At 42.5% G+C, this 27,298-nt stretch overlaps 1 protein-coding gene across 5 annotated transcripts in view; it reads right to left on the bottom strand.

Annotated features, from left to right (window-relative positions):
• Positions 1 to 27,298, bottom strand: part of SGCD (sarcoglycan delta) — a 526,242-nt gene that overhangs the window by 72,270 nt on the left and 426,674 nt on the right. For all 5 annotated transcript variants that reach the window (XM_075131239.1, XM_075131240.1, XM_048860561.2 and 2 more), the window contains 2 exons: positions 7,139 to 7,226; positions 3,829 to 3,948 (listed from right to left, as the gene is read on the bottom strand). In XM_075131239.1, coding sequence (XP_074987340.1) covers positions 3,829 to 3,948; positions 7,139 to 7,226 — 208 coding nt within the window. The remainder of the gene's footprint in view (positions 1 to 3,828; positions 3,949 to 7,138; positions 7,227 to 27,298) is intronic.

Consider the following 27,298-nt stretch of genomic DNA (forward strand, 5'->3'; position numbering starts at 1 on the left):
CCTTTGGCAAATCATTTCATCTTGCTGTGCCTCGGTTTCCCATTTGTAAAATGGGGTAATAGCCCTGCAAAACCTCACAGGAGTGTGTGAGGATAAATGCATTAAAGATTGTGAGGTGTTCAAATATTATGGTAATGAGGGCCATATAAATACCTAAGGCAAAGAGATATGTCCAGGCAACAATGTGGATTCCTACGTAGCTGCCACGTCTGTCCTGCTTCTCTGTCTTTGAACTCCTGGAATTGACCTCTCCTCTGACTTAGATCCTGACTTCCATTGATCCCCGGAGCCCCAGCACTGATCCTGATCCCTGGTATTGACTCCTGGCCCAATTCTTGTTCCCGCCTCCAGTTCTGTCCTTCGGCTTGACTCCCGACTCAGACTCTGGCTTTGTCCCTCAGCTTCACTCCGACACCAGCTCTGACCCCTGGCTTCGGCTCCTGCCACTACTCCTGCCTATCTTCATCCAGGATCCTGACCCTCAGGTCCAGACAAGAATATTGGAAGGAATACAAAGATACAGAATAACATCTCCTGGCATGGTAAGCAGCGATGACAACCACTTTTTGAGACACAGTTAGATTACAGAAACGAGGGCGAAAAAAATCAAAGCCCAACACAAACGCTGAAAACGTTGCAGCTCAAGGTTACTGAAATACTGTACAGTATAACCTCTATTCTCCTGTCACCATATCTTTTCTTCTTTCATGTCTCTACCTAAGCCTGATAAAACCTTGAGAGAGATTCTGCTGCAAACATAAATAAAAATGCACGATAGCATTAGCAAGCTCCCCACTCCTTATGTTCCAGTGACTACAATGAGGCATAAACTCAAACTGATATATCTAAAACTACTGCTGCTTCCTCCAGAGCAATTCAAGCAAATAATAGACAAATATTTTTCGAGCTATGTCATCTGAAAAGGAGTATTTGCAACCTGTGGAATACTTTTTATCAGCTAATTATCACTTGGTTTGACCAAGAAAAATGGTCTAAAATATCCTTCTACTCTGAGATCTCCAGGAGAATACTTAGACTGATCATCTCCTGAATTCATAAGAATTGAGTTGATCCAATATCTCTGAAAAATGCAGTGGAGGATAGGAGACTTGTGTTAAGAGCCTAATTTTGTGGTATATATTTTACTGCTTTAAAACTGCACATTTGCTTTAATGGTCAATTTTTAAATTTTCTAATAAAAAAGAGACACCATGAAGTCTGGAAAGCACCAAATTACAAAATCCATATAAACATATATATATATATATATATATATAAAATACATACATATTCCATACAGAAAGTGATAGATATAGATAGGTATATTACATAGTGTGACAACGTTCCTCCTCTACCTTGGTGGGTCTTGTGCTTATTGGCGGATTTGCTAGCCTTGGAGCTTCACGGCAGCCCTCAGCTTGTCCGTTTTTTTGAACCCACAGTCCAGGTCGACTCCTTCTGTGTCTGACCAGGAGTTGGGAGGTTTGGGGGAACCCAGGCCTGCCCTCTATTCCGGGTTCCAGCCCAAGGCCCTGTGGAATGCAGCTGTCTAGAGTGCCTCCTGGAACAGCTGGGCGACAGCTACAACTCCCTGGGCTACTTCCCCCTGGCCTCCTCCCAACCCCTTCTTTATTCTTACCATAGGACCTTCCTCCTGGTGTCTGATAATGCTTGTACCCCTCAGTCCTCCAACAGTCCGTGTTCTCACTCTCAGCTCCTAGTGCCTCTTGCTCCCAGATCCTCACACACGCACCACAAACTGAAGTGAGCTCCTTTTTAAACCCAGATGCCCGGATTAGCCTGCCTTAATTGATTCTAACAGCTTCTTGATTGGCTGCAGGTGTCCTAATCAGCCTGTCTCTCTTAATTGTCTCCAGAAGGTTTCTGATTGTTCTGGAACCTTCCCTGTTACCTTACCCAGGGAAAAGGGACCTACTTAACCTGGGGCTAATATATCTGCCTTCTATTACTCTCCTGTAGCCATCTGGCCTGACCCTGTCACAATAGATATGTAGGTTGTTTTATTTTTTAAATGAACACTTGCATGCTCTTTTTTCTCAATTAAAAACATCCTCCACCCAATACTCCTTTGCAAGCCTTCTATAACCAAACAGCAAGCACTGTACTGGAGGGCAACAGATTTAGGCTCACAGACTCTATTGGCAGAAGGGACCATCATTACTCCTTGACAGAAAAAGGAGTAATGGTCTCAAGTTGCAGTGGGGGAGGTTTAGGTTGGATATTAGGAAAAACTTTTTCACCAGGAGGGTGGTGAAGCACAGGACAGGGTTACCTAGGGAGGTGGTGGAATCTCCTTCCTTAGAGGTTTTTAAGGTCAGGCTTGACAAAGCCCTGGCTGGGATGATTTAGTTGGGGATTGGTCCTGCTTTGAGCAGGGGGTTGGACTAGATGACCTCCTGAGGTCCCTTCCAACCCTGATATTCTATGATTCTGATTCTATGATCATGATCATCTAGTCTGAGCTCCTGCACATCGCAGGCCACAGAACCTGCCTAACCTCTGGCTGAGTTAGTGAAGTCTGCAAATCATGATTGAAAGACTTCAATTGACAGAGAATCCACCATTTACACTAGTTTAAACCTGCAAGTGACCCATGCCTCATGCTGCAGAGGAAGGTGAAAAGGCTTCACGCTTCTAAAGGGGTTACGATATATAACTATGGGGAAAAATGTTTAAAATTATTAAAAACACCTAAACAGTCTCTTTTCCACCTAACTGAAATAAACACAAAGGCTGCTCAGGCATTCGAGCACTCGTACTCACAAGATAATGCCAGCATAAACTTTGACAGAAGGACCTGGTGCAGGAAACTCTGGGGAGTTAAGCTGATCCAGGCTGCGGTAGCATAAAAAGACAAACCCCTGGTTTATAGGGGAGGGGTTTTTCAGATCAAGCACAACCCTCAAAGTAAATTAAGCCAGTCAAAGAGGAGCAGCAGCAGAGGGATGCACCAATTCTGTGGCTTTCAACAGAGAATCCTGCCAATAGGACTCCTGCAGAGTCTGGTGGGAGTTCGTGTTACTCCGGCCTACCTTGAATTACTGAAGAACTCCAGTGGATGACAACAGTGGAGAGTCTGTCTGCCTGCCAAGGGGGGGCGGGGTGAATCCCTCATTGGGTCTAGCGGATTAAGCCATGCCAGCAAAAAAGCCATATTGGGCTCCAAGACACAGCAAACTCTCATATGGATGTTAAGGAAAAATTAGGTAATATAAGATAAAAGCTCATAGACTATCAAGAAAATTAGTATGGAGACTAAAAATACAATGTGGGAAGCAGTTCTTCTGAAAATCGTATTGCTTTAGAATGAATGTAGGGTTGGTGAAAGGACCAGATCAACAGGACTGGAGTCCTCTGTTTATTCCCAGGACAGTGACTGTGGCCGTGAAAGCTACCCTACACTGCTCCATTATCATCCGTCATCTTGGACCCAAAGGATTGAGCAGGTAGCTCAGCCTCCAAAATCATCCAGTGTTTGGCCTCTCTGCTAAGACTGCCAAAACTAGTTATTTACTTCTCCAGTGAACCTGGATTGCAGCCACCAGTAACTTATTAGGAAGGCTAGCCAACAGCCATCACATGACAGCAACGGTCACAATCAGCTTGAGGCACATTCAAAGCACAGATGTAGGTGCAAGGCAGTGAGTCCCATTACCAATCCCATGAGCAGTCCAGTCTCCCAAGGCTTGACCAACCCCCACTGATGTCAACAAGAGTGACTTCAAACCGAGCTCGACCAAGCTCTTAGAAAACTTTCTGAGAAGTTTAGACAGTTTTAGAACAGTTGATTTGTCTAAGAGCTCTTACCTAAAACTCTCAGTCTCTCTGCTCCCACGACCACTTCGTTGTCATCTGCAGAAAACAGCAATTTTCCAGAGAGGGATTTCACCTCGAATTTTTGGCTGTGTGCTTCCACTGATTGGGGACCTAGAACGGGAGAACAGGTTTAGCCCATGTTTTCTGAAGAAAATCATATGGTATTTTTATGAATGCAATAAATCTGAGTGTTGAGATTATCTCAGTAATTCTGCATGTATGATCTACAATTTGATCAACCACTCAGAGAGATTTCTCCTCTTGAGAGTGTGACTTCTCCTTAGGACAAGGTAATAACATGATGTTTAAACCGCCCTGTAAAAATGACCATGATTTCTTCCTATGCCTTAATGAACATTTGTTGACATTACAAAACCACCAAGCAACTTATCACAACTGGGAGCTTCTGCTAAAGAAAGACCCAGGCATGAAATAGCAGAGTGTGTTATCAGCCCTGATTTAAGTGCATTGGCACAGCTGTACAAGGTACGAAGATTTTTGCAAGGCATGAGTGTATGAAAAGGACGAAAGGAAGCAAGTCCAACATCTGCCCTTTCTTTGCTTGGCTCTGACTTCCATATAAATCCAATTTACCCTGAATAAACTGATGCTGGTATCTGACATGCTCCAATCCAAAAGGAATACAAAAATCAGGAGCAAGTGCTTCATTTTGAACTGTAGACTAATGGCCTGTTCTACTGAAATCAATAGGAGCAGATGAGGTACAGTACTAAGAGTCTGACCCTGAGAAGGGATGAGCATTTTCAAATGAGCCTTCACAGGATGAGGCCCTAAGTGACTGGCTTTCAAGCGTGTACAAGACAAAATAAAGGGAAGTCACCTTTAATATTTCAGAAAGTTTTATATGAGTAACACTTCTCCAGTATTTAGCTCTTATCTTAATACTACTGCTGTCTTTTGATGTGCTCTGCAATCTCATGCTGAGAAGTCTCTGGTAATGCTTTTTGTTCCAAAGCCTGACAAACATTACCTGCCCTTGTAGCCATTCCATGCTGGTCTGTGGCTCAGCAGTGCAAAGAGCTGACCCTTCTGCTACCTGACCAGGACTCAACTTGTAAAAATCACCACTTAACATTCCTCTCCTACCTATCCCACGCCACGCACAACAAAACCTGATTGATTTGCCATGGCTCATTGGCAGATGACCAGACCCAAATGTTTCTCTCACTGTCTCCCTGACTAGTCTCACTTCTCAGAAGAGAAATGACTCTTGAAGGGCCAAGGTTTTTAAATGTGGGCTTTAACACTGTGTGCTCACAACTGCTCGCCCATGCAGTTGTGTGCACTAGCATTTATGCATGCCAATGCTGCCTGAGTGCACAAACAATTAATTGTGTGCACAGTGGTGGGTACAGAAGGTAGAAACTGTTTAATTCTGTGGAAACACTAAAGGATCCTGCAAATTATTTTGAGAAAATCTCACAATTTTTGGCAGCTTTTAGGTTCGAATTTCTCTCTACCTACCCACGACTGCAATGCGCTCAATACGGGACTATCATCTTAAGACCACTCGGAACGGACTCTGGCGCGGAATGCAGCACCCTGCTTACTAATCAGAGTGTCACACTGAGATCTCACATCATCAGCTTTCCATGAGCTGTGTTGGCAGCCTGTGAGTTCTCTGTGCGGAGTTCCAGGTGTCGGTTTTAACCGGTAAAGCCCTATTTGGAAACTGGTTCCCTGAGAAGACAGCCTCGCTCTGCATGCCGTTCCACCTCAGCTGAGATCAGCAGAGTTGCTTAAACTGGAAACCCCTCAATTTAAAGAGATGGGAGCAGCTGGCAGGGTGTTCTCTATGAAGGGCTCTCGATTGTGGAATTCTCTTTCCCACTCCTCGTTAAAGAATTTGTATTTGAGATATGCTGTGTTATCCCACCCTTCTTCTGAGGCATGTAAGGGGGATGTGGGCTTACAGACACACACAGTGCTACTATATTCGATTACGATTACTGCTGTCATCAGGAGTTGGTTTCTAAACTATGGAGCAGGAGATTTTTAGAGTAGTTATATTTAGGTTCAGTTATATTATATGGTATCATATCATTTACCATGACTTTTAAGTGTATGCAAAGATACCCAGAGCATGTAATGGGTGTTGATTGCAGCCTTTATACATCAAATTAAAAGTATTTGGTTATTTATGTTGCACCGATCCCAATGGTGAAGAAGCATCTGACATTCCAAGCCAAACAGGCTGGCAGCAGTAAGTTTATGATCTTTTCCAAAAGTCAACCTCCCATGCCTTCATTAGAGACTGCATCTCTACTAGCCACTTTGCTGTGTTGGGTCTCATTTCGGTGTTGGCATGGTGTGTGCTTTGTGCGTGTGTGTGTGTGACAGAGCTGCTGTATCTTCTACTAACAGCCATCTAGACACTTCCAAGCTCTACCAAAACAGAATCACTTGAGTGACACAAAGTTTCCATGGGAAATAAATGGCAAATGACCAACAAAGTAAACAAGTTCCTTTTGAATGGCAAAATCTGGGAGCTCAGGATTGAATTTATTTCCCTCCTCACGGCAATTTTCACATGCACCTTAAGTCATTGGTTACTGAAGCTGGTTAATTATTTAGCACTGTGGCTGGAGGTGAGATGGAGCCAGCCAGACAATCCAAACTCATGTAGAAACAACATGTTTATGGATTACTGGCTCCACCACACAGCAATTCTTCTCCCTGGTCATAGCCTGCTCTGTTTGTATATTAAGCATTTTACGTGCCGCTCTCTCGACACAAATCACACATGCTCTCAAAGACATACCCGTGCGGTGGATTTCTGAAACACTGGTTTCCCCATCAAACATGAAGTGCTAATGCTCCTGAGAATAAGGGTTCTTTAGCAGCAGAAGGAGCTTTGGGTTTGGAAAGCACTCAATTGCAGAGCATCTGTGCACAGATGGTGCTAACCAACAGAGTTCAAGAGATCTTAGACAAGTTAAAAGTATCTTGGGACAATCCTGTGCCTGTTCAAATGAAATGTCAGACTGAATATTTTCTTCCTGACCCTGAAGTCATACAACTAACCTTTTGTCTCTGGATTGACTTTCAAGTGACAATAATTTTTAGCTTCTTTATTAGAAATGTGCAGCCAGCTTCTTCTCCAGCACAGCCCTAACGTTCTTATCTTTTGTTTCTACAAAGTGGAGCTAACTTTTAAGTTGTACTTCACTAGAAGCCTTAGCTACCCTCCTCTGTACTGTTTAATGATTGTAAATTATCCCACAGCACAGGGTCCTTTACATCTTCTTAATTCTTTCCTCTGGTGTTTTCTCTTCCTTACCTGTTACAAGACGAGTAAGGACTTTAGTCTTCTCATTGAGAATGTTCACTGTAACATTTCTGGCAGATTGGAAGTACAATGGAGTGCCCTATAATAAGAGCACAAGAGAAAGCAAATAAGAAGGGAGCTTAAAGAAGAACACTCTTGAGAAAGCTGTAGGATGTGTGTGCTCGGCCATGGGGCTTCTCGTTTCTCCTGATCTTTGAAAAATGGTCACAAAGTTAGAAGTCTGTTTGAAGTGCAGGGAAGATGCTCGTGTGTGTTAGTTTGTGTTCGGATTGAACCCTGCATCAGAACATGCACCAGTACAGTGACCTCGCAGTGGATGTTACATAACCCCACCAGTGTCCGGGGACAGTGTTTCACACCCACAGTGCATTCACTTTGCACAGGCCTAAATGATCAGTCCCACTTCCCTCTTTACCCTGGACAGTGCACTAAAGTCTAATTATACTGTAGGAACTGTCATCTTTATTACTGGTGTAATCTGACCAACCTGTTATTTAAAAACATTTGTGCGAGGTGAGTCTGATTTGAACTTCCCAACATTTTAGGGTGTTTGGACCTGGGGTTCGGGTTGGTCCTCTCCTTAGTTACTGCAGCATATTTGGTAATCAAACCTATAACATCTGCATAAAACTCCAGATTAAATGAGCAGGTGTTATTTTGTGAGTGTGGGTGTTTTGTGAGTGTGTGGGTGTGTGGGAACATGTGCGTTGTGTGAGAGTGTGGGGGGAAATATGAATGAGAGAGATTCTTGATAACATTTTAAAACAGCTTTTGTTCTCAATCCACTTATGAGGCGTACCATACATACCATTACATAGCATTAACATACAGCCCACGGCGCTGAGCACTCTGAGCAAGATTCAACGCATTGATTTCAATGGAGTTACACAGCTGGATTTGACCCTATTGCTTTAGCTCACAGGCTTTTGGCCATTCTTAAATATTCCATTTTCAATTCATCAGCGGGGAAAAATAAATAAATAAGAGCAGCTATTGCAATATGTGAACTCTGTGGCTCCCTGGCATGGGCCTCTTCAGGTACCGTACCCACAGAAGGAAGCCAAAGGAAACCGGCAGTGGAAATCAGCTGGCTCCTTCTGTCTAAAAGCACATGCAGGGCACACACTAGTCAGCGCTCTCCAACAGCTTCTCACTAACAGGATCCACAGATCACACAGTATGGATTTCTCAGTGGTTGCTGGTACCAAAGGCACCAATAGGGTGACCATATCTAAACTTAATGCATGTGGTGGAAATGATCTCTCCAGATGAGCAATCAGTATTCAGCTGCATGGTGTCTAACCTAGGCATCTGTGCAGGGCTACTATTTCCAGAAGAATTTAAGGGGGAAATTCATCAACTGCCTAAACCACGCTAACAGTTAAAATTTGCATAAGAGTAATAACAACAACAACAGTTCTGTGATTCTTTTATCTAACGTACTTCCTTAGATGCCCAAATCTTTTTCCACTGAAGACTGTTTCAAAGGCTTCCTTGACTTCAGTGGGAGCAGAACAGGGACCCTACCTATCACCATATATTTCCTTGACCCCCAGCCTTGCAGTCTGTAGTGTAACTGACATTTAGATAGCACCTTTCATCCATAGGGCTCCCAAAGCATGCTACAATGCACATACAGGATGCAATTTTCAACAGCGCTCTAGCTCTGCTCCCACTGAAGCCAGTGGGAGTTTTAGCACTGACTTTGACAAGAAGAGAGTAAAATCAATTTCAAACAGCTCATGGAAATCCCACCCACAGTGATCACTTAATGAACCACTGAAATGCAGTCACATCTGGGGTGGCAAGCTGCAGCCTCCTGCATTACTGGCATACAGCACCCTGCACAGCAATGGGAGATGAGGGCACTAATTTGAATGAGGACTCTCGGTCCAGCCCCTTTCCTTAAGAATATTGCCATGGGACTTCTAATGTCTATGTGGAGCAGACAGCAAACCTGTTATTAAGGTCAGATCTGAAAACAGCCACTTGGCATGGAACTCAAGGGGACAGATCCCCAGCTGGTGTCAGTCAGTGTTGCTCCCCTGACTTCCCCAAAGCTACACCGATATACGCCAGCTGAGTTCTGGCCCAATGTGCCTAGCTCAGGAGGAAGAAGGGCTCTCTTTGGCCCTGATCAGATTAAAAAACTATGGCCCTGGGGCAGAGATGGGGGTAGAACCCAGAACTCCTTACTATCTATCCAGCATCTATGCACTCGGCCACACTGCTTCCCCTTTTATTTGGTGCAGTGGGAAACTGGGAAGCTCATGAAAGGATTCAGGAGGTGACGTGAACAGAGTTGAGTATGACTGTTCCTGGGAGAGAGAGGTGCTAATGTACAAAAGATGTGCCACTCCTCTCTGTGCAGGGTTATTTTGTGGATCAGAACTACTAAATGTTTGGTCCAGGAGCTTAAGAGATGTCACAGAGTAACTTTCAGATGGGCGGAAACTTGGGGTAAGAAAAGCACATAGTTATATGAAAAGTAATTTATTTGGCAAGACAGGATCTGTATGTCTTTCACTCTTACTGCATATATCTGTGCTTTATAACAACTTTCTCCTTCGCCACCTGGCTAGCACTGAAGTGGCAATGCAACAGACGTTTCCATAAGCATTAAGGAAGTCACTTTGGCCATCTTTGCATCGCTTTCCCTCCATTCTGCAAAGAGCACCTGCTGCAGGCAATGCTTGTGTGGAGAACAGGTCTTCGTCTGGGTGAAGGGATCTGTCTGTGGCGCTCTGTGCAGGACTGGGCTGTTAATGTGCACTTTTTGTGAACGCTGGAGTGGTCCGGTTTTCCTGACAACAATGTGTGCAGAAAGCCAATGTCAAGGTCACAGATATGCACAGAACCCCCCAAAGTTAACTACACAGATACAGGTCCTGGCACTACTTGTACCTATGTGCTCAACCAGCGAGCACACTGAAAAGAATGCCGTGTGATTTATCTGACTGATCCTAATTCAGACACCCAGGTTAAATTCTGAAAATTCCCAATCCAGCTATGGAACAAAAAAATGAGAAGGATTAATGAAATAAACTTGAATAATGCATAAACTGGAAGAAATTCTGATTTGCTCATGGATATTCCACAAGTCTTAAAAGAGGTTACCTTTGTTGAATGAATTGAGAATTATTCTGTTTGTTCTAACCCAGAGTCTCATTTCACTCGACCAAGTAGTGGTCATAATTCTATATAAATGATGTAGCAATAGCCACAGAAGTAAATGTGATGTCACAAATTCAGTATGGTAGCCCTTATTAAAACTCAATGGGCCAGATCCTGAAGTTCTTCCTCAGGCATAACTCCCAGTTAAGCTGTTTTCCCAGAGTAAGGGACTTGTGGGTTAGCCCATAACTTTGTAAATGAGCAAACATGGTAAGAAGAAGTACAGAAAATAAACGAAGTATAATAAGAGTCTGGAGACTTGAGCTGATTCCAGTCTTCACTGTCTGACCTTGGACAAGGCATTTAAGTTCACTGTGTCTCATTTTACTCGTCTGTCAGGTGAAGACAAATCATTCTCATCTACCTTTGAGATGTGCTTGCAGATCCTTAGATGAAACGTGCAAAGTATATAAGTACCAAGCATTATATTTTATTTCTAAAACAGCAGGTCTGAAACATGAACCCAATACAAAAGAGCATCTGAACAAAAACCAGGAAACGTCTGAAAGTTTAAACAACAGAGCAGCTCCATCTAAACTCCCCCAGAAAGGAAAAGAGTAAAAGGGCCAATTCCTTTTTATTATTTTTTTCCATTTTACCCTGAATTATTTATGTTTCACTACCAAGGGCTTAGAAAGAAATATTGATTCTTTGTCCTGTATTTTTAATGAAACAGAAATAAACTTAGCTCCACTTTATTATTTCCTCGTTTATACATTAGCATCCTCAGTGTCCTCAGCAGGGACCTGACCCAAACAGCTCTTGAAATCAGGTTTATTACTATTACAAATTTAAATTTCACACTGACTGAAGGCTGGATTTTTTAAAAAGACAGATGTCTAGAATCCATACGAAATTATAGCCATGGATGACATCATAACCATTATAACCGCATTATAAACAAGGCAGGTCACATTTTTGACCTATCCCACTTGACTGTTGTTACTGGAGGGATGCAGATAGACTAAGCATTTTGAAAAGGTTAGCATGCCTTTCAGTCTCCATTAAGGTAGGAAAACAGTCCAAAGAACTACATGACAGGCATGGTTTCAAACTCCATTATTGATTTACATAATAAGATACTGTAGAGAACACGACTAGATAAGCTAAGAGGTTATGCCCACCCTCACCAGAGTACATTACAGAACACACATGCTGACCCTACTGCAGCTGTGTAGTTCACAGATTCAGATCTCTCTTCATGTGGCTTTCAGAAAACTAAATTTGCTTGATGGAAGAAGCATGCTTTTATTAGTCTGTAGGGAAGGAATATTTCAAGCACTTAGTGTAATGCCCCCTCACATTTCCATAACTCTCTTTCCATTTGGAAATGAATAAAAGGCTAGAAAAATATTCCCTGCTACTGGAAATTGTGCACACTTTGCATCCTGTGTCTTTTACTTACACACACAATAACTCAATCATCTCTCAGACAAGGCCCTTTAAAAACTTCTTGACCCCTTTTAGAAATTCAGGTATGATCCCCCAGTTCTTTCATTAACCAAACTAAATCAAATGTTAGTGACTCACTTTCTTCCCTTCTTTAAAACAAGTAATTAATCAGGAAATGGGATTAGGGAAACAGTCTTACATTTTTATTACTATTTCTTGTTAACATGGTCCAACATTAATTCCTCCAATGCACAAGCGCACCGGGAAATATAGACCGATACAGTATCATCACCTCAATAAAAATAATTATACGTAGTTTGGGCTTCAGAGCTTCAGTCCACACTAGAATAATACTCTCATACATGGTTCTGTAATCTATTAAACCTAAATTTAGAGTACAGGGGGCCAGGTCTGACTATAGTCATAACAATGTAAGTAGGAGACACACCAAATCTCTAGAATATAATATGAAACAGCTCTGGAAATGTGTATTTCATGTCAGAGCCCAGTTCTGATCTTTCCAGGTGAATACTGATGAAGAGACGAGGGCCTGATCCAATGAAAACTGAAGTAAATGGAAAGGTTCTCATTGACTTCAATGGGCTCTACATCTCTTTACTGTGTGATGAAAAAAACAGTGGGAAAAAAGGTCTCTCTGTATCTCCAAGATGCTTCATCTAGTTTTTTCGGAGGACTCAAATTAAAGGTAAAATACACCTGGTGCTGCCATTCCAATTGCTTTATAATCTACACTATTTCAGTCTATGGCTTTCCACTTGAGCTGCCTGCATAATGTCTGAGAGATTATGAAATCTTCAGCATTTTCCCCATTTGTTCTTCCTACACACAATCAAACATGTAATGAAAGTTATCACCCAGGCCCCAAAACAACACTATGCCTTGACGTTCAGCCCGTTTGCCAATATTAGTTCTATCTGTATGCCAAGACATGGGCACTCTAACTTTTGTCTCCTTCCATCTACTGTCAGCTCACTTGGGTTATTGTGAAGATGTTGCCAAAAGCTGAAAATCTTTCGTATCTTAATTATCCCGTAGCACTCACTGGATTGAACAATAGCCTTTGATTTAACTTTCTTTGCCCATTAAATCAGCATTCATCTCCCCAGCAGCACTATTTTACATTTTTGTTTCTTTTATGTGATTAATTTGATCAGACTTCTGGAGAATTGGAGGCACCGGCTTGCACAAACCTCTCTGGTAGCAGGATGCCATTGCTTCCCTTCTGCATGTTTTCATGTCTGCTCCTGACGACTTCAAGTATTCTCCTTGTAAACCGTTTAATGAAGGTTCCATGACAGGATGCTTCAATTCCATTTCAGGGGGCAAGTCTAGGATGAGATTTTCAAAGCAGGCTACCTGCCTACCATTGTAATGGAAACTAGGTTCCTAATTCCTTAGCAGAAACCGTACATGTGAGTATGGCATATGGCTCCTTTGAAACCCCCAGCTCTAATCCTTTTCTCTAGCAAACATAAAAACTCCGTCTCTGACTCCTGCTCTGCATTACCATCACCCCCAATGGCATAGCACTAAAGCAAATGTTCATGGACATGTACTAGTAGATGCCACAGATACTCAATTTATTAAAATATGGGGACATATGCTACAGGATATAGTATTTGAAAGGTGCAGCAAATATGTCACTACAATACAGTTTGTTTCCTAACTAATCAGTGAGCTATCCAACAGAATATATGAGATTTTGCAAAAGGTATCGACTGATTGTTCGGAAGGCTCAATACATGGGAAAGTGAATCATAACACTTTGCCAGGTGCCTTTCGCTGACTCACTTCAGAACAGATGCTAAAAGCTCCTCAATCAAAGATAACACCACCTTGACTGACACCCTTGATGCACAGCCCATGCAATCCAAACCTATGCTCTCTTTAAGGGAATTAGATATTTTACAGAGATTTCCTTGGATTAGTTTTGGGAGATTATAAAAATAAGTAGGAAATCTTATTATATTTTAAGAGGTAATTTAAAAGTAATACATCAACATCAATATTTTTAAAGTCAGTAAGGTCAAAAAGGAGTAGTTTAAATTGGATCCAGTGGAGCCCACGAAATCTGAACATGAAGTGCTGGAACAAGTCAACATGAAGAGGGGAGATAGCTGTGTTACCTCCAGTCTTGTAGAACTCATGGGAAAAGTCCAACACAAAGACATGAACCATAGTGGCAGCTGGCAGCCTGTGAACAGTGCCTGTGTCACTACCATACCCCTCGCTGAAGTAGAGAAAGGAAATGACCTGCTATGTAAAATCATATTAGGATTACCGGACGGGAAAAGCTCATTTCAATAGCCCTCCCACCTGCCTGGGGCAATCCACTGCCCCACCTGCAAGGAGAGAGCTCCAGAAGTCAGGAAGACTGGTCCTGCTCTAGATCCAAAGCGGTGGGATCCATTCACAAACAGACCACCTAGACTATCACCAGAGTGGACATGTTCTGCACCTGACCCAACCACCCCACTGCCCGCGATCACAGGGTGACCTACCTGTCCCCATTGCTACTGCTGTGAGGAACAGCTGACAGACAGCTAAGCAGCAGTTCTGCAGAAAAGGACCTGGGGATTACAGTGGACAAGAAGCTGGATATGAGTCAACAGTGTGCCCTTGTTGCCAAGAAGGCCAATAGCATATTGGGCTGTATTAGTGGGAGCATTGCCAGCAGATCGAGGGAAGTGATTATTCCCCTCTACTCGGCTCTGGTGAGGCCACACCTGGAGTGTTGCATCCAGTTTTGGTCCCCCCACTACAGAAAGGATGTGGACAAATTGGAGAGAGTCCAGCAGAGGGCAATGAAAATGATTAGGGGGCTGGGGCACATGACTTACGAGGAGAAGCTGAGGGAACTGGGCTTATTTAGTCTTCAGAAGAGAAGAGTGAGGGGGGATTTGATAGCAGCCTTCAACTACCTGAAGGGGGGTTCCAAAGAGGATGGAGCTCGGCTGTTCTCAGTGATGGCAGATGACAAAACAAGGAGAAATGGTCTCAAGTTGCAGTGCGGGAGGTCGAGTTTGGATATCAGGAAACACTATTTCACTAGGAGGGTGGTGAAGTACTGGAATGGGTTACCAAGGGAGGTGGTGGAATCTCCATCCTTAGAGATTTTTAAGGCCTGGATTGACAAAGCCCTGGCTGGGATGATTTAGTTTGGGATTGGTCCTGCTTTGAGCAGGGTGTTGGACTAGATGACCTCCTGAGGTCTCTTCCAACCCTAATCGTCTATGATTCTATTCTGTGACAGGGGAGCAGGGAGCATGATGGATAAAGAGGCACCTAGCTAAGGTTGTGGGGAGTGGAAGAACTGATGGTTTTGGATGAGTGGAGAGTGTGGAATTGATGGATTTTTTGGTGGTAGTCATGGCAGGGCAGAATGTAGCACTGCTGGGTGAGCCCGCGAGAGAGAATGATAACTCCACCTCACTCTTATATACAGCTTTTCATCCAGACATCTCACAGCACTTTACAGGAGAAGAGCGTTTTCCTCAGGAACTATTGCACACATCACTGACTGAGGCAGAAATTTTTTGAAGGAGCCAGATGTTGAAATTTTGGCAGCACATCACAGCTCATAATGTTCCTATGGTCGGACCAATGACATGTGTGAGCACCCCTAAGTCTGTTCTGGGTGGAAGAAACACAGGGTAAGTAATATATGCCATACTCACATGTACGGTTTCTGCTGCTGTCTCTCTATCTACCAACTTCTTGCCTTGCCTGGGCACGCAAAAGAACAATGCCCTAGATGGCCACTGTTCCAATTCCATGCAAAATGTGATGAGTATATATGCCATTCTGAGTGAGAGGTGACCGTTCACACTTCTGCCTACTCTCAAGTGGCAAATAACCACTGTCTCTAAATGGCGAGGAAAAGCAGCATTTTTAGAAACACTTTCACCTGCAACAAGGAGGGGAACCTTTTCCAGTGAAATCTCACAAAAAATGTCACCTCTGTTCACTGCTCTGACTGCAACCAAGTCCACCAGTGGGTGCAGTATGGCACACAGCGTACATTAGCAGAAGGGTGCACGCTACTTCTTTTTGGATTCCCCATCCCCCCTCAGCCATTCTGACCTGCACTGGAAGGCGGCTTTGGAACCCGATTGTGGTCAATTTCTCACCTCACTCCTGCCGTGATTCCATACAGCAACGGTGGGAGTTTGCCCATAATACCCTTGGTGAACAAATTAATCATGTAGCTCAATCTGCAGACGTTACACTGAAAATACATCCCTTAATGTTACTTGAACACATATTTGGTTGTTTAATCACTGAGCCTCTTCTGTTCTTGACTTTGTCCTTCAAACAGTTGAACATGATGTTCATGTAACTAAATATGTTTTCTTAGCAAAATTTCCAACTTGACAATGTAAGCTTTTCAAAGAAGAATGAACATGATCTGTGAACTGAATTGATAATGCCGGCAGATTAAAACAAATGCTATACAATATCTCAGTACATGCCATATTTATGACTGAAGACGGTTGCTTTTAGGAAGGAAGCAACAGGTTTAGCATAAAGGTAATAAAATGTATTCTCTGTCCTTTTCCAACCGTAAACACATCTTTCTCAGAAGTGAAATACAGCCATATCATGTAGTTGGGATCAGTGTAGAGCTGGTATAAATTTTTACCTGCAATTGCCATTGTTATGTCTAAGTAATTATGGGCCCTTTCTATGTGAAGTCTCTATTAGGAGCTGACTCAACATGCAGCATGATACCTTCCTCCTTTTCTTTTCTTTTTTCCCCCCCAACATCCAGTATTTCCATGTTTTAAAAAAACACAATTCCCTCCTCCCCAGACAAGAAAACCGTATACACGAAAGATAAAGTAATTGCTATGGGAAGATACATTTTAAAGTAGAGTTATGGTCAGAAAAATTAACGTCGTATTAGGAAATAGAACAAATTCCTTTGTGTATACTCCTTACTTTAGTGACAAAAACAAAATTATATACTCCTGTTACTCCTATAACCAGTTTTCTAGTCTATGGCAGCACTTTACCTCTCAATCCATGACTACTTAGTTTCCTTGAGAGCTTCTTGCTGGTCAAAGTCTTCGTGAAAGACCAAATACACAATGTCAACCAGTCCTTCTTTATTCATACCTTGCTGACTTGCTTAAGGAATCCTATAGATTAGAGAAGCACAATTTCCCCTTACATAAACAAGACTGGTTTGTCCCTATCAGTCTTTGGGGCTTCCCATATGTTTAAGCAGCAACTAGAACCATGGTACCACAACCTTGACTGGAACCTTCGGACACCACTGCAATACAAATCACCATCATCTTAGCATATTCATGTAGGTGTGGACCCTTAGTTTCAAACGCAGAGCCAGATTTTGCCTTTAGTTATATTTGCGAAACCCCAAAGAGACTACACCGGGAGCATTTGGCTTGTATGGTCTTTATTATTGTTGCTGATCCTAGATCCAGGAAGAATGCAACTTGACTGTCATATCCTAAGGAGAGTTTGCAGGGTTGGCAGATAGAAAATAAAAACAATATTTTACTTATAAACTGAACAAATTTGTTCTGAAAGTTATTGAAAGGCCCTAAACATGCAACCACCAGATGCCATTTATATAGTCACTTTTCAAAGCAGAATGGCAATTTAATTTTCCTGGAGTACAGTAGTGTTAATCCTGAAAGCATTTAATTGCAATCTTGTGGTTTAGGACAAATCTTCCTCAGCTCCTTCCTTATTGCTTTGTCTAATAGCTGTATGTTTCCAGCTGTGGGATACCTGAATTATAATTCAATATTCTGGGGGAAAATCGTCACAGCCTTGTGCATGTTACTAATGGAAGGGGGGACTAGGTCATGGTGTATATAGTTTTTGCATTGTTGAGATGACGATGATGATTTGTACCAATGTCCTTACTGCTGTGGTAACCAGACTCTCTTTACAGGGTTAAAAGAGAGCCCAACACCTTCTCCACAATGGGGATGATGCATTCTGCGTACCTCACCCCACAGCAATGGAACCGACTGCCCTGAAAGGATTGGAGATGACAAATATTTTATGATGATGATTTAAATGTTAGTAAAAAGAATGGGATGATTTTTCTCTGGAAAAATATTACAACCGTCTAACACTTTGGTTGCCTTTAACTCACTTCTCTGTTACTGTCTCACTCCTACACGGTATTGTGATCAGACACTGACAGATAACACAGAAACAAGAAGTATTTTTGAAGGCTGGGATTTCAATAGCATCTAGGAGTTAGGTACCTAACTCTCTTAGGCTCCTTTGAAAAATCTCAGGGTAAATGTCTTTTTATGAATGCATTGCAGATTTTAAGGTGGAGCTTTTCAGAGAAGCTTCAACATAACATTTTCATAGAACAAAAAACTCACGGATCTGGCAAGTATGTTTACCATAGCCTGCAGAAAAATACAGGATCCACCTCTGAGACAGTACAAAAGTGCCAACCACACACAGGATAAAAAGAGTTCCTTGAAACAAACCCATACTTTTCTGCACTGAACATACAACTAGGAAGGAAAGTGAAAAGCAAGCATATCCAGAGACCACAGATTTAGTAAACTGGGGGTGGGGAGGGGGGTGGAATTGTAGTTGTGTATTATATATGGACTGAAGAAGGCACTATCTAAGTATACTAATGAGGACATTTCACTTCTATCACCCACAGCAAGACCTATATAGAGGAAAGGGGCAGGAGGTGTCATTACCATCCTGTCTTGAGCTAAGTGGATGTGACAGGCTGTTAGCTCCAGAGGAGAGAATTAATGGAAACGGTGAGCTCTTTGGGCTGAGAGAACAAGAGCGTGCTACTAACACATAGGGCCAGTTACCAGTTTTTGACCCTTGTGACTAATCTCATAACCTGTGCCAGCGTGGCTGTTGACAGCCCATGACTATGGGGGAGTTAGTTTAATGCATTTCGTTGATTTTATGGGTGTCTTCTCCTGAGCTGTTAAATCAACAGCAACTGATTTAATTGCAACTTTTGGGCCAGGCCGTGCCCAATCTTTGAGCAGCTGTGCAAGGAAGCGCAGGGAGGCAAAGAGCCTCCCCAACCCCAAATCCTTCAAGCAGGGGACAGTCACAATTGCTGCCCTTGTGCAAGAATAGCACTGGGATGAGTGCTAGCCATCCCAAAATGGGCCCTTGGCCCAGGCCCCACTCTGCACTGGCCAGCAGGTCTGGGCGACTGGGGAGGAGAGGGCATAACACAGCAAGCATGCTCGCCTTGTGCCCCAGGGAGAATGATGTGTATGACGGCTATGAAGTATAATCAAGGCCATCATTGGCACATGTCTGGCATTGTGCGGGTACTATGTTGTCTGGATGTCCAGGTAGATGGGATAATCTCATCCCTCTAGACAGGAAGAAAGAGCAACCTGGGTTAACTGGTCCAGAGACCTTGAATGTAATAAAAAGGTAGGGAAGGACTGCGGTATCTGCATGTAGAAATACCACAGACAGAGAGAGGCTGGAGGTCTACACTGGCACATCTACACCTCAGCTGATACTTGCAGTTTCACCCAGATTTTTGATCAGTTGTACTAATGACTGGGGAAATGAATGCAAAAATGACAGGTTCCTTTTCGCCAGAATGACACACATACAAGGAAATGAAATTTCTATTCTCAGAAATATTTGTACTAAATCCTTCACCTGTAAGTGCTAATAGAGAGAGAGAGAGAGATGATTCCAGGAATTAGTTAAAACTGAGTTAGGTAATGACATTTGACATGTATTATAGCTTCCTAGATACTACAGACACTGGAATTTTATATCTACTAAAAATCAGCTCTTTCTTTTATTACATTTCTTGAGGGGTTTTTTTTAATAATGACAGAAATAAAGGAAAAAAGAAAAGGAATACTTGTGGCATCTTAGAGACTAACCAATTTATTTGAGCGTAAGCTTTTGTGAGCATAAGCTTTATTTGAGCATAAGCTTATAGCTATTACCAGCAGGAGAGTAGGGTGGAGGGGAGAGAAAACCTTTTGTAGTGATGAACACCCATTTTTTCATGGTTTGTGTGTATAAAAACATCTTCTGTATTTTCCACGGTATGCATCCGATGAAGTGAGCTGTAGCTCACGAAAGCTTATGCTCAAATAAATTGGTTAGTCTCTAAGGTGCCACAAGTACTCCTTTTCTTTTTGCGAATACAGACCAACACGGCTGTTACTCTGAAACCAGAAATAAAGGATACATTAAAGCAATTATAATCAATGACTGTTTTTTTTTTAAACTCAAAGAAGGCAGGTCTGTGATGTGAGATCTAAATGGCTGGGCCACGCTTTTGGCTGGCAACCAGAGGGGCTTTGTATCCTTAGAAAAGATTTATTTCTGCAGTCCAGGGGCTTCCCTGTTTACAATGGTAGCTATAATATTACTTCATCTTGAACACACTGCTTAGAGAAAGAGTCTGCTTTTTCTTCAAGATGCCTGATCAGCTGCTTTGTCGCTGAGATTTGCTGAAAATTTATTATATTGTGTCTGCTGACGTTAAAAACAAAACTAAAAAAAAAAAGCCCTGTTTCATCTGACTCAATTTCTTTGCCAAATTCTTTACTTAATTGGTCTGTAATTTGAAGAAAACCACAGCTGACAAGTCGAAATGGATAGAAATATAAATAAAAATAGAACGTAACTGCTCATGTTCTTGTTCTGGTTCAGTCACCAGGGTGTTGGGGATCTGCATTTTTAACCTTTGAAGACTGCTACAAAGTTCAGGAAATTTCCTTTATTGGTAAAAGCTGAACTGCAGCACTGGTGTGTTTCCTGGACTGGAATGCAAAGCTGTTGACACTGACGCATGCTTGAAGCCAGGGTTCCAGAAGCAAGCCGCTCACAGACAAATACATGCTCTGGAGACAGCAGCACCTCTGAACCTGAGCCAGACTGCGATGTGAGAATGACCAAGTCATTCCGAACATGCTTCAAACACGTACGTCGTTCAGAACTCACCTGTGGGCATGGTTCAAATATACCCTGATGACTAACTAAACCCACGACCGCATCATCGAGGATTTTTTCTTTTTGACACAAATTGAATGAAACAAACCCAAGGTAATTCCCAAACAGAATGGTAGTCCTTCCACATTCTCCAGAGAGTGGTCACACTTTTAGGCAACCACCACTGTGTAGCAGAAACCAACCAAGAATTCCCTGAACACGCTGATTAAACTGAATTCTCTTTCAGAAATAAAAACCTGCAATGGTACTCTAGGACATGGTTTTATCCCACTATGTATATGGGGCTTACACTAGGAGGACCAGGGATTTGTACTACTCAGATATAACCTATCCATTGCCTGGGGCAATGCTAGCTACATTCTGAATCTAATGGCGACAGATCTCCCAGTGAAACAAAGGCACTATCTATGTGCATCAGAGAGTGAGACAGAGAGAGAGCTAAGCTTTCCAAATATTCTAAATCAGCTATTTATATAGCTTCTACAGCGCTCAGAACTTTTACTCAAGGTGTGTGCGCAGACCGGGTGTTCATCTGTTTTCGTTTTATGGTCTTTTAGGCACAGTTATTTCCCTTGTTAAACATCTCTAAAGCTATTTAATAAAACATATCCAACTCTCTCTCTCTATAAAATATATTTAAAGACACGATTAAGTCTACACGGAACTAGTAATGCTTCACTATTATGATTATTAGTATTAGTTATTGTTTGCATTATGATAGCATCTCGAGGCCCCGGAGAGCGATCAGTATCCCACTGCATTAGGCACTGTTCACACGCATAACAAGACTATCCCCGCCCAATCCCTCTCAGATGCCACTGAAATGTGACTACTACTGCTACTAATAAGAACAGAAAACATTTCCATATGGTTAGATCGGGCAAGGGAATTCGTGAGTGTCTGATTCATCTGCATCAGTATGCTGCTATGCACACAATACTTATGGACACACAGACGTATGTGGCTTAGCTGGTAACAGAAATCAAATAAATCACTGATCACAGCATGCAACTTGCCTAATTATGACTAACACCTCACATTTTTCAACTCTGAGAAGTTTTCTGTGAACGAGCAGATGGTGTTGTTATGGGATTGTATCATCCTCAACAGTTGCAGTTGTACAGCATTTATGAAGCATGCTGAAGACGGTCAGCATGTAACCTGCTTCCTAGGAGACAGATCCAAATTAAATGCGCGTTGCCAAAGGAAAAACTTTATTGTTTATATTTTGAACTTATATGATCCAACCTGCATGCTTACATCAAATATATGCATTAGCTGTGCAGGGAGGGTATCTGTATACCTTTAACGTCTCTAGGATGGAACTACTGTGTGCACAATCAAACCCAAAAAAGACTAAGATGCAGACCCAGCTTGCAGTCTTGTTCCAATCCCCAAATGGTTTAAATCCACAAGGAGAATCAATAGGAAGAAGCCCTGCAAAGAAAGCAGTTATATCGCACAAGCAACTGTATTAAGCCTGGAGAGCAGGGAGACACAGAGGTAAGTATGGCCATCTTCACTTTTGTGATTATCTACTGCCATGCTCACCTCTATCTATTGCTTACAAATGTTAAGGTTCTATTGCTTCTGAACGTCCATGGACAGTAAACCCGATTATAATTCCCATCATAATGCCAGCATTCCTTCACATCACTCCACAGTCTTAGATTCAGCAGACAACGAGAGAAGTATGGGCATCTAACTGGAAAACAGGTTTGAAGGGCTCAAAGTACTTTCCCTCTCCATTACGTCCCTGCCCGGAGCTCTCCCAATGATCTAAAACTCTGGTCTTCACTTAACTTCTAGCTTTTATTAGTGGCTCTGAGCATCTGTAACTGTGATATGCTGGTCTAACAAACTTGGAGCTACGCTGTAATAATCTATAAATACTGTATGTTGACTGGGTTATTGGGATGTTTACTGTATTCATGTTTCGGGTTAACTCAATAGCAGGCTATGTGGGAAAGCAGGCAGGAAGGAATAGAATGGGTCAAGACAAGTCACCTCTTGGCAAACATTTAAGAATTAAGGAACAATACCAAAACTACCAGCTTTGATGATTTTGCCTCCTCTCCAGATAACCTGCAAACGTGTTTTTGACGAGGAGAGGAAAAGGCCTACAAACACAGGAGAACAAAATAATTCTGGGAGGGTTAAAAGGAACCTTCTCTCAAGAGCCTTTATATAAGGTAAACATGCATATAGACGACTGCTTTAAAACCATTTTCCCCTACATGCTTGGTGGCTATGGTTACAACAAACACTACTTTGGGTTAAGAAGGCCGTTTTGTCACTCTGTTTACCCCGGTCACAGTTCTGGAAAGGAAGAAAAGCAGATGTCCAAACTCAATCAGACCCGCAGGATAATAATGATTGATACATGGAGAACGGTAGCCCTGGGCCCCATCTAAGAGTGGAAAACTTGCAAAATTCCACCCCTAGCACTTGTGGGGATGCACTCAGGGAGATCAGAAAGGGGACAGAGATACAGTCCTGTAGCTGACAGCTGGCTGCACCACTTTAACCAGTGGATTAATCCAGGGTAGAGTGGCGAAATCATGCTGGGCATTCTGACCCAGAAATCCCAAAGTTACCTGCAGAAATATTCTGAGAGCAAATAGTATGATGCATGTGCAGAGAAACAAGCAGGTAAGCAGTACGGTGGAACTCTGGGGAGATTAGAAGCTGCATATAGCTACTGCCATTCAACATACACTCAGTCTTCTTAGATATCTGAGCTGCTGTGGGGAAGGAAAGGAAACGGAAGCAGGATGTTCCTGGGATGCATGGCTGAGAAGTGAACACAAATCATTCACCAACAGGCCAACAAGGCATTGGGGTTGGGGTGCTGTTTTGGGGTGAGGGGGGTGCATCTGGCTTAGAAGAAGAGCGGCAGCTGTTCCTGGCCATGCACAGCAGAGGAGGAAAGTGCTGGCTGGCAAGGCTGAGAGTGAGTTGACGGGCAGGTGATTCAGGAGTAGGGGGCTGCAGAGCTGACTAAGGAGATCAGGGCCTGGGAAGGGAAAAATGGAGGTTGGGGAAGCACATGAAAGTAGAGGGTCCAGGATTACGCTTTGGGTTGGGGTTACATCCATTTTTAAACAGAACACCAGGTGTTTTTATTCCTGGGTTCTATCAAAACCCTGGAGGAACATGACTGATCAGGGAAGAAATCACAGATCACTGGTTTCAACTAAGAGAGAGGACGGTGGGATTTGGGTGGGTTTTTTTTTTGTTTTTTGGGGGGGGTGCATATCCCCACCAGCCTCTTCTGCTTCATCCTCCTTATATGTCTACAATATGCTGCATAACTATGGGCAAATCTGCGAAGAGAAAAGAGCCTGGTGGTTTCTCAAGTGAGTAAAGACATCAAGACCAGTAAGTTATAAAAACAGACAATCTCTTAAGGAAACATGTAGCGATGGTCAGTTTACAGTCAGCAAGTGGGAGCATGTGGGCAAAAGAGAGTTAAGCATCTTAGGTCTGCAGCATGGCACAAGATCAGTACCCTAATGAATAAGAAGAGTAGATGCAATATCCTGGCTTTAAATGAAAGTAAACATGAAATGAAACAACATTGACAATATAAGTGCCCTTGCACTATATGGTGTCTCACTGGAGTTTACTTCAGTGTAGCAGCAAAGGATGCTCTGCAAAGACGAGAAGCGAAATGGACCGAACTAATGGGAACCCGTTTAACAATAATCTTTGTAAACCAGAAAGAAATGATTATGAAAACTTCTGATGAGCTGAGGATTGAATTTTGACCTATGAGAAGGTACAGCTGGAAAACAGTAAGACAGATTCTCTGTCCAAACCTGACTTGCAGAGTAATCATCAGCCTAAAATACCTGAAGGTTAGATTCCTGCTGGTTCCAACACAAAGCTACGACTGATAGCCTGACAGACCGATCAAAGGAGCTGTATTCTGAATATATCTACCCCAGGAGCACAATGTTTGTCTCAGGACACCAAGGTCTCAAAATAAATCCACACAAGCTCTGCGCTCGGGTTTTCAGAAGAGTTAGCAAACAATCTCAACAGCCACCAAGATTAGATTCTACGGCATGTCTGTGCTATCTGCACACCCGTACCACATTGCAGCAACTCCTGGAGATCCTATAAGAGACAACTCAGAGGGTTGATGAAACGCCATGTTGCTATAAGCTAGCAAAGTTTTATGAAGTCTCAGATCATTTCATCTTACAAACTGCCAAGGATGAAATCAACACAGGTTTTAATTCAGGACCTACCAACAACAAAACAGCTCGAACAAGCCACTATATTAAACTAAAATAATAAGAACTTCACTGGTCTTGCCTATATTTGCAGTATGATGACAGGCTCCTCTCAAATTGCCTACTAAAGAAAATTTGCCTGGAGTCCAGTGACTGTCTTTGTTCTATAGCGCCAGGTGGTGATCCCAGCTTAGCCCTTTTGGAGTCAGCAGGGATGTCTTGGTCTTTAAAGACAGGTTTCAGAGTAACAGCCGTGTTAGTCTGTATTCGCAAAAAGAAAAGGAGTACTTGTGGCACTTCAGAGACTAACCAATTTATTTGAGCATGAGCTTTCGTGAGCTACAGCTCACTTCATCGGTCTTTAAAGCAACTCTTTTTTGTAAGTGTATTATTTAGCCACCTACACATGGTTTCACTTAAGTTTACAAGAGAGCAACGATTTTACTATAAAGAGAAGCTACCATTATTTGCAGTTCTGGGCCCTGAACAATTATACACTCGTCATGCTTCTAAAACAAAAAAAAACCCAAACATGAAATATTAACTTTCACAAAAACAATAAACAGTCAACAGCCCCCTGAGTAGACATAATCAAAGGGAAGGGAAACAGAAAAAGAACTGGGAGTCCCAACGAGGGAGTTATGCCAGTTCCATCAGACAAATTCCTCTATCTTATTCTCCAATCAATTTGATTGTCAGTAATTTTATTTATTTCTCTCCTTTAAGGTATTGATGTTTTACAAGGTTCCTCTTTACCAAAACCACATCTCAATCTTCAGGTGTACCACCTCAGGCTGTGATCTTGTCAGATCTCATCAACTAGAAAGGGCTCAGCCTGCTTAGTATTTGGGTAGGAGACTTTGAAGGAAAAGCCAAGTGCTGCAAAGAAAGATGTGGGCGATTCAGAGAGTGACACTTTTCCCTCTGAATCAGTTGTTAACCAGTTCTCCTTTTAGATACAAGGGGGCTCTGTTCTGTTGGTGCTCCTGTCTTTCACTCGAGGTACAGAACTGAGATCCTAACTGCTTGTGCTTATTAAATATACGATGACACACCCACTGTCATTTAAAACAGGGATATCCCGTGGGGTGCTATATTCTCACCCAGGGAGAAAAAGAACTGCAGGCACAATATCAAAGCTGCACATGCCTTTGAAAAGAAAGAAAGAAAGAAAGAAAGAAAGAAAGAAAGAAAGAAAGAAAGAAAGAAAGAAAGAAAGAAAGCTTTCTGGGATCCTTTGAAATGGAAGGTCATTTTCACTCTCACAGCTTTACTCTACAGACTTGAAGACTCTTGCAAATGAATTTATCTGTCATGTTAAAAGCCAATTTTGAAAAGTCAGTGTTTGAAATAAATGCGTTCAATCAAATCTGTTGATGGGACAGCATAACAAAGAACATTCTGAGGAAGATTTCAGAGTAACAGCCGTGTTAGTCTGTATTCGCAAAAAGAAAAGGAGGACTTGTGGCACCTTAGAGACTAACAAATTTGGATGATGAAGTGAGCTGTAGCTCACGAAAGCTTATGCTCAAATAAATTGGTTAGTCTCTAAGGTGCCACAAGTCCTCCTTTTCTTCATTCTGAGGAAGGTTTCCACAGAGTGACTTTAAGGTTTGCAATAGTATTTAGGCAACATTTAATGATACAACAGGGAAAGACTGCTTTTGATGGCTAGCATTGGTGTCTCTCGAGAGAGGCCTGTTTTGAAATTTGTGGGAAGAATTTCTTCAGCTGGATTTTCTTTCATTATTATTCAGCTCCTCTCTTTATTACTCTATTTGTGTTGCCTTCTTTTCTGCATCTGTTTCCCCACCCAAATGAACAGGGTTAAAATCTCCCTGATATACTCCTCTCCCTAACTGCCAGCAGCCTTTTGTAATTCAGAACCAGGCTTGTTTGCCCTCTGATCTGTTCTGTTACTTTTCTTCTCCTATCCTTTTTGGGTTCTCTGTACACAACCTCAGAGATTTAGCTCTTAATGCCCTTGGCCTGTTGACTTGAGTCCCTTTCTTCCTTTTGATTGTTGAATTGTTTCCACATAGTCCGGTTATGGAGTTGTCACAATTTGTGGGTCTCTTGTCGTATTATCTCTGTCGATAATTAAATTATGGTGGTTTATTTTATACAGCAAAGTTCTAGACATACAAAGAAACCCAATGTTTGGGAAGGGGGCTGATAAGGGAAGCCTGTGCCTAGAGAAGTGGTTCTACTACTGTGGCAAGTTCCCTGGCTTCACCAAACCCCTCTAGGGCAGCCTGGCTGGCTCCTCTGGATTCTTGCCCCCAAGAATCGGGGGGGGGACGGATAGCTCAGTGGTTTGAGCATTGGCCTGCTAAACCCAGGGTTGTGAGCT

Source organism: Caretta caretta, chromosome 8, assembly GCF_965140235.1.
Source record: "Caretta caretta isolate rCarCar2 chromosome 8, rCarCar1.hap1, whole genome shotgun sequence".
Lineage (NCBI taxonomy): Eukaryota > Metazoa > Chordata > Testudines > Cheloniidae > Caretta > Caretta caretta.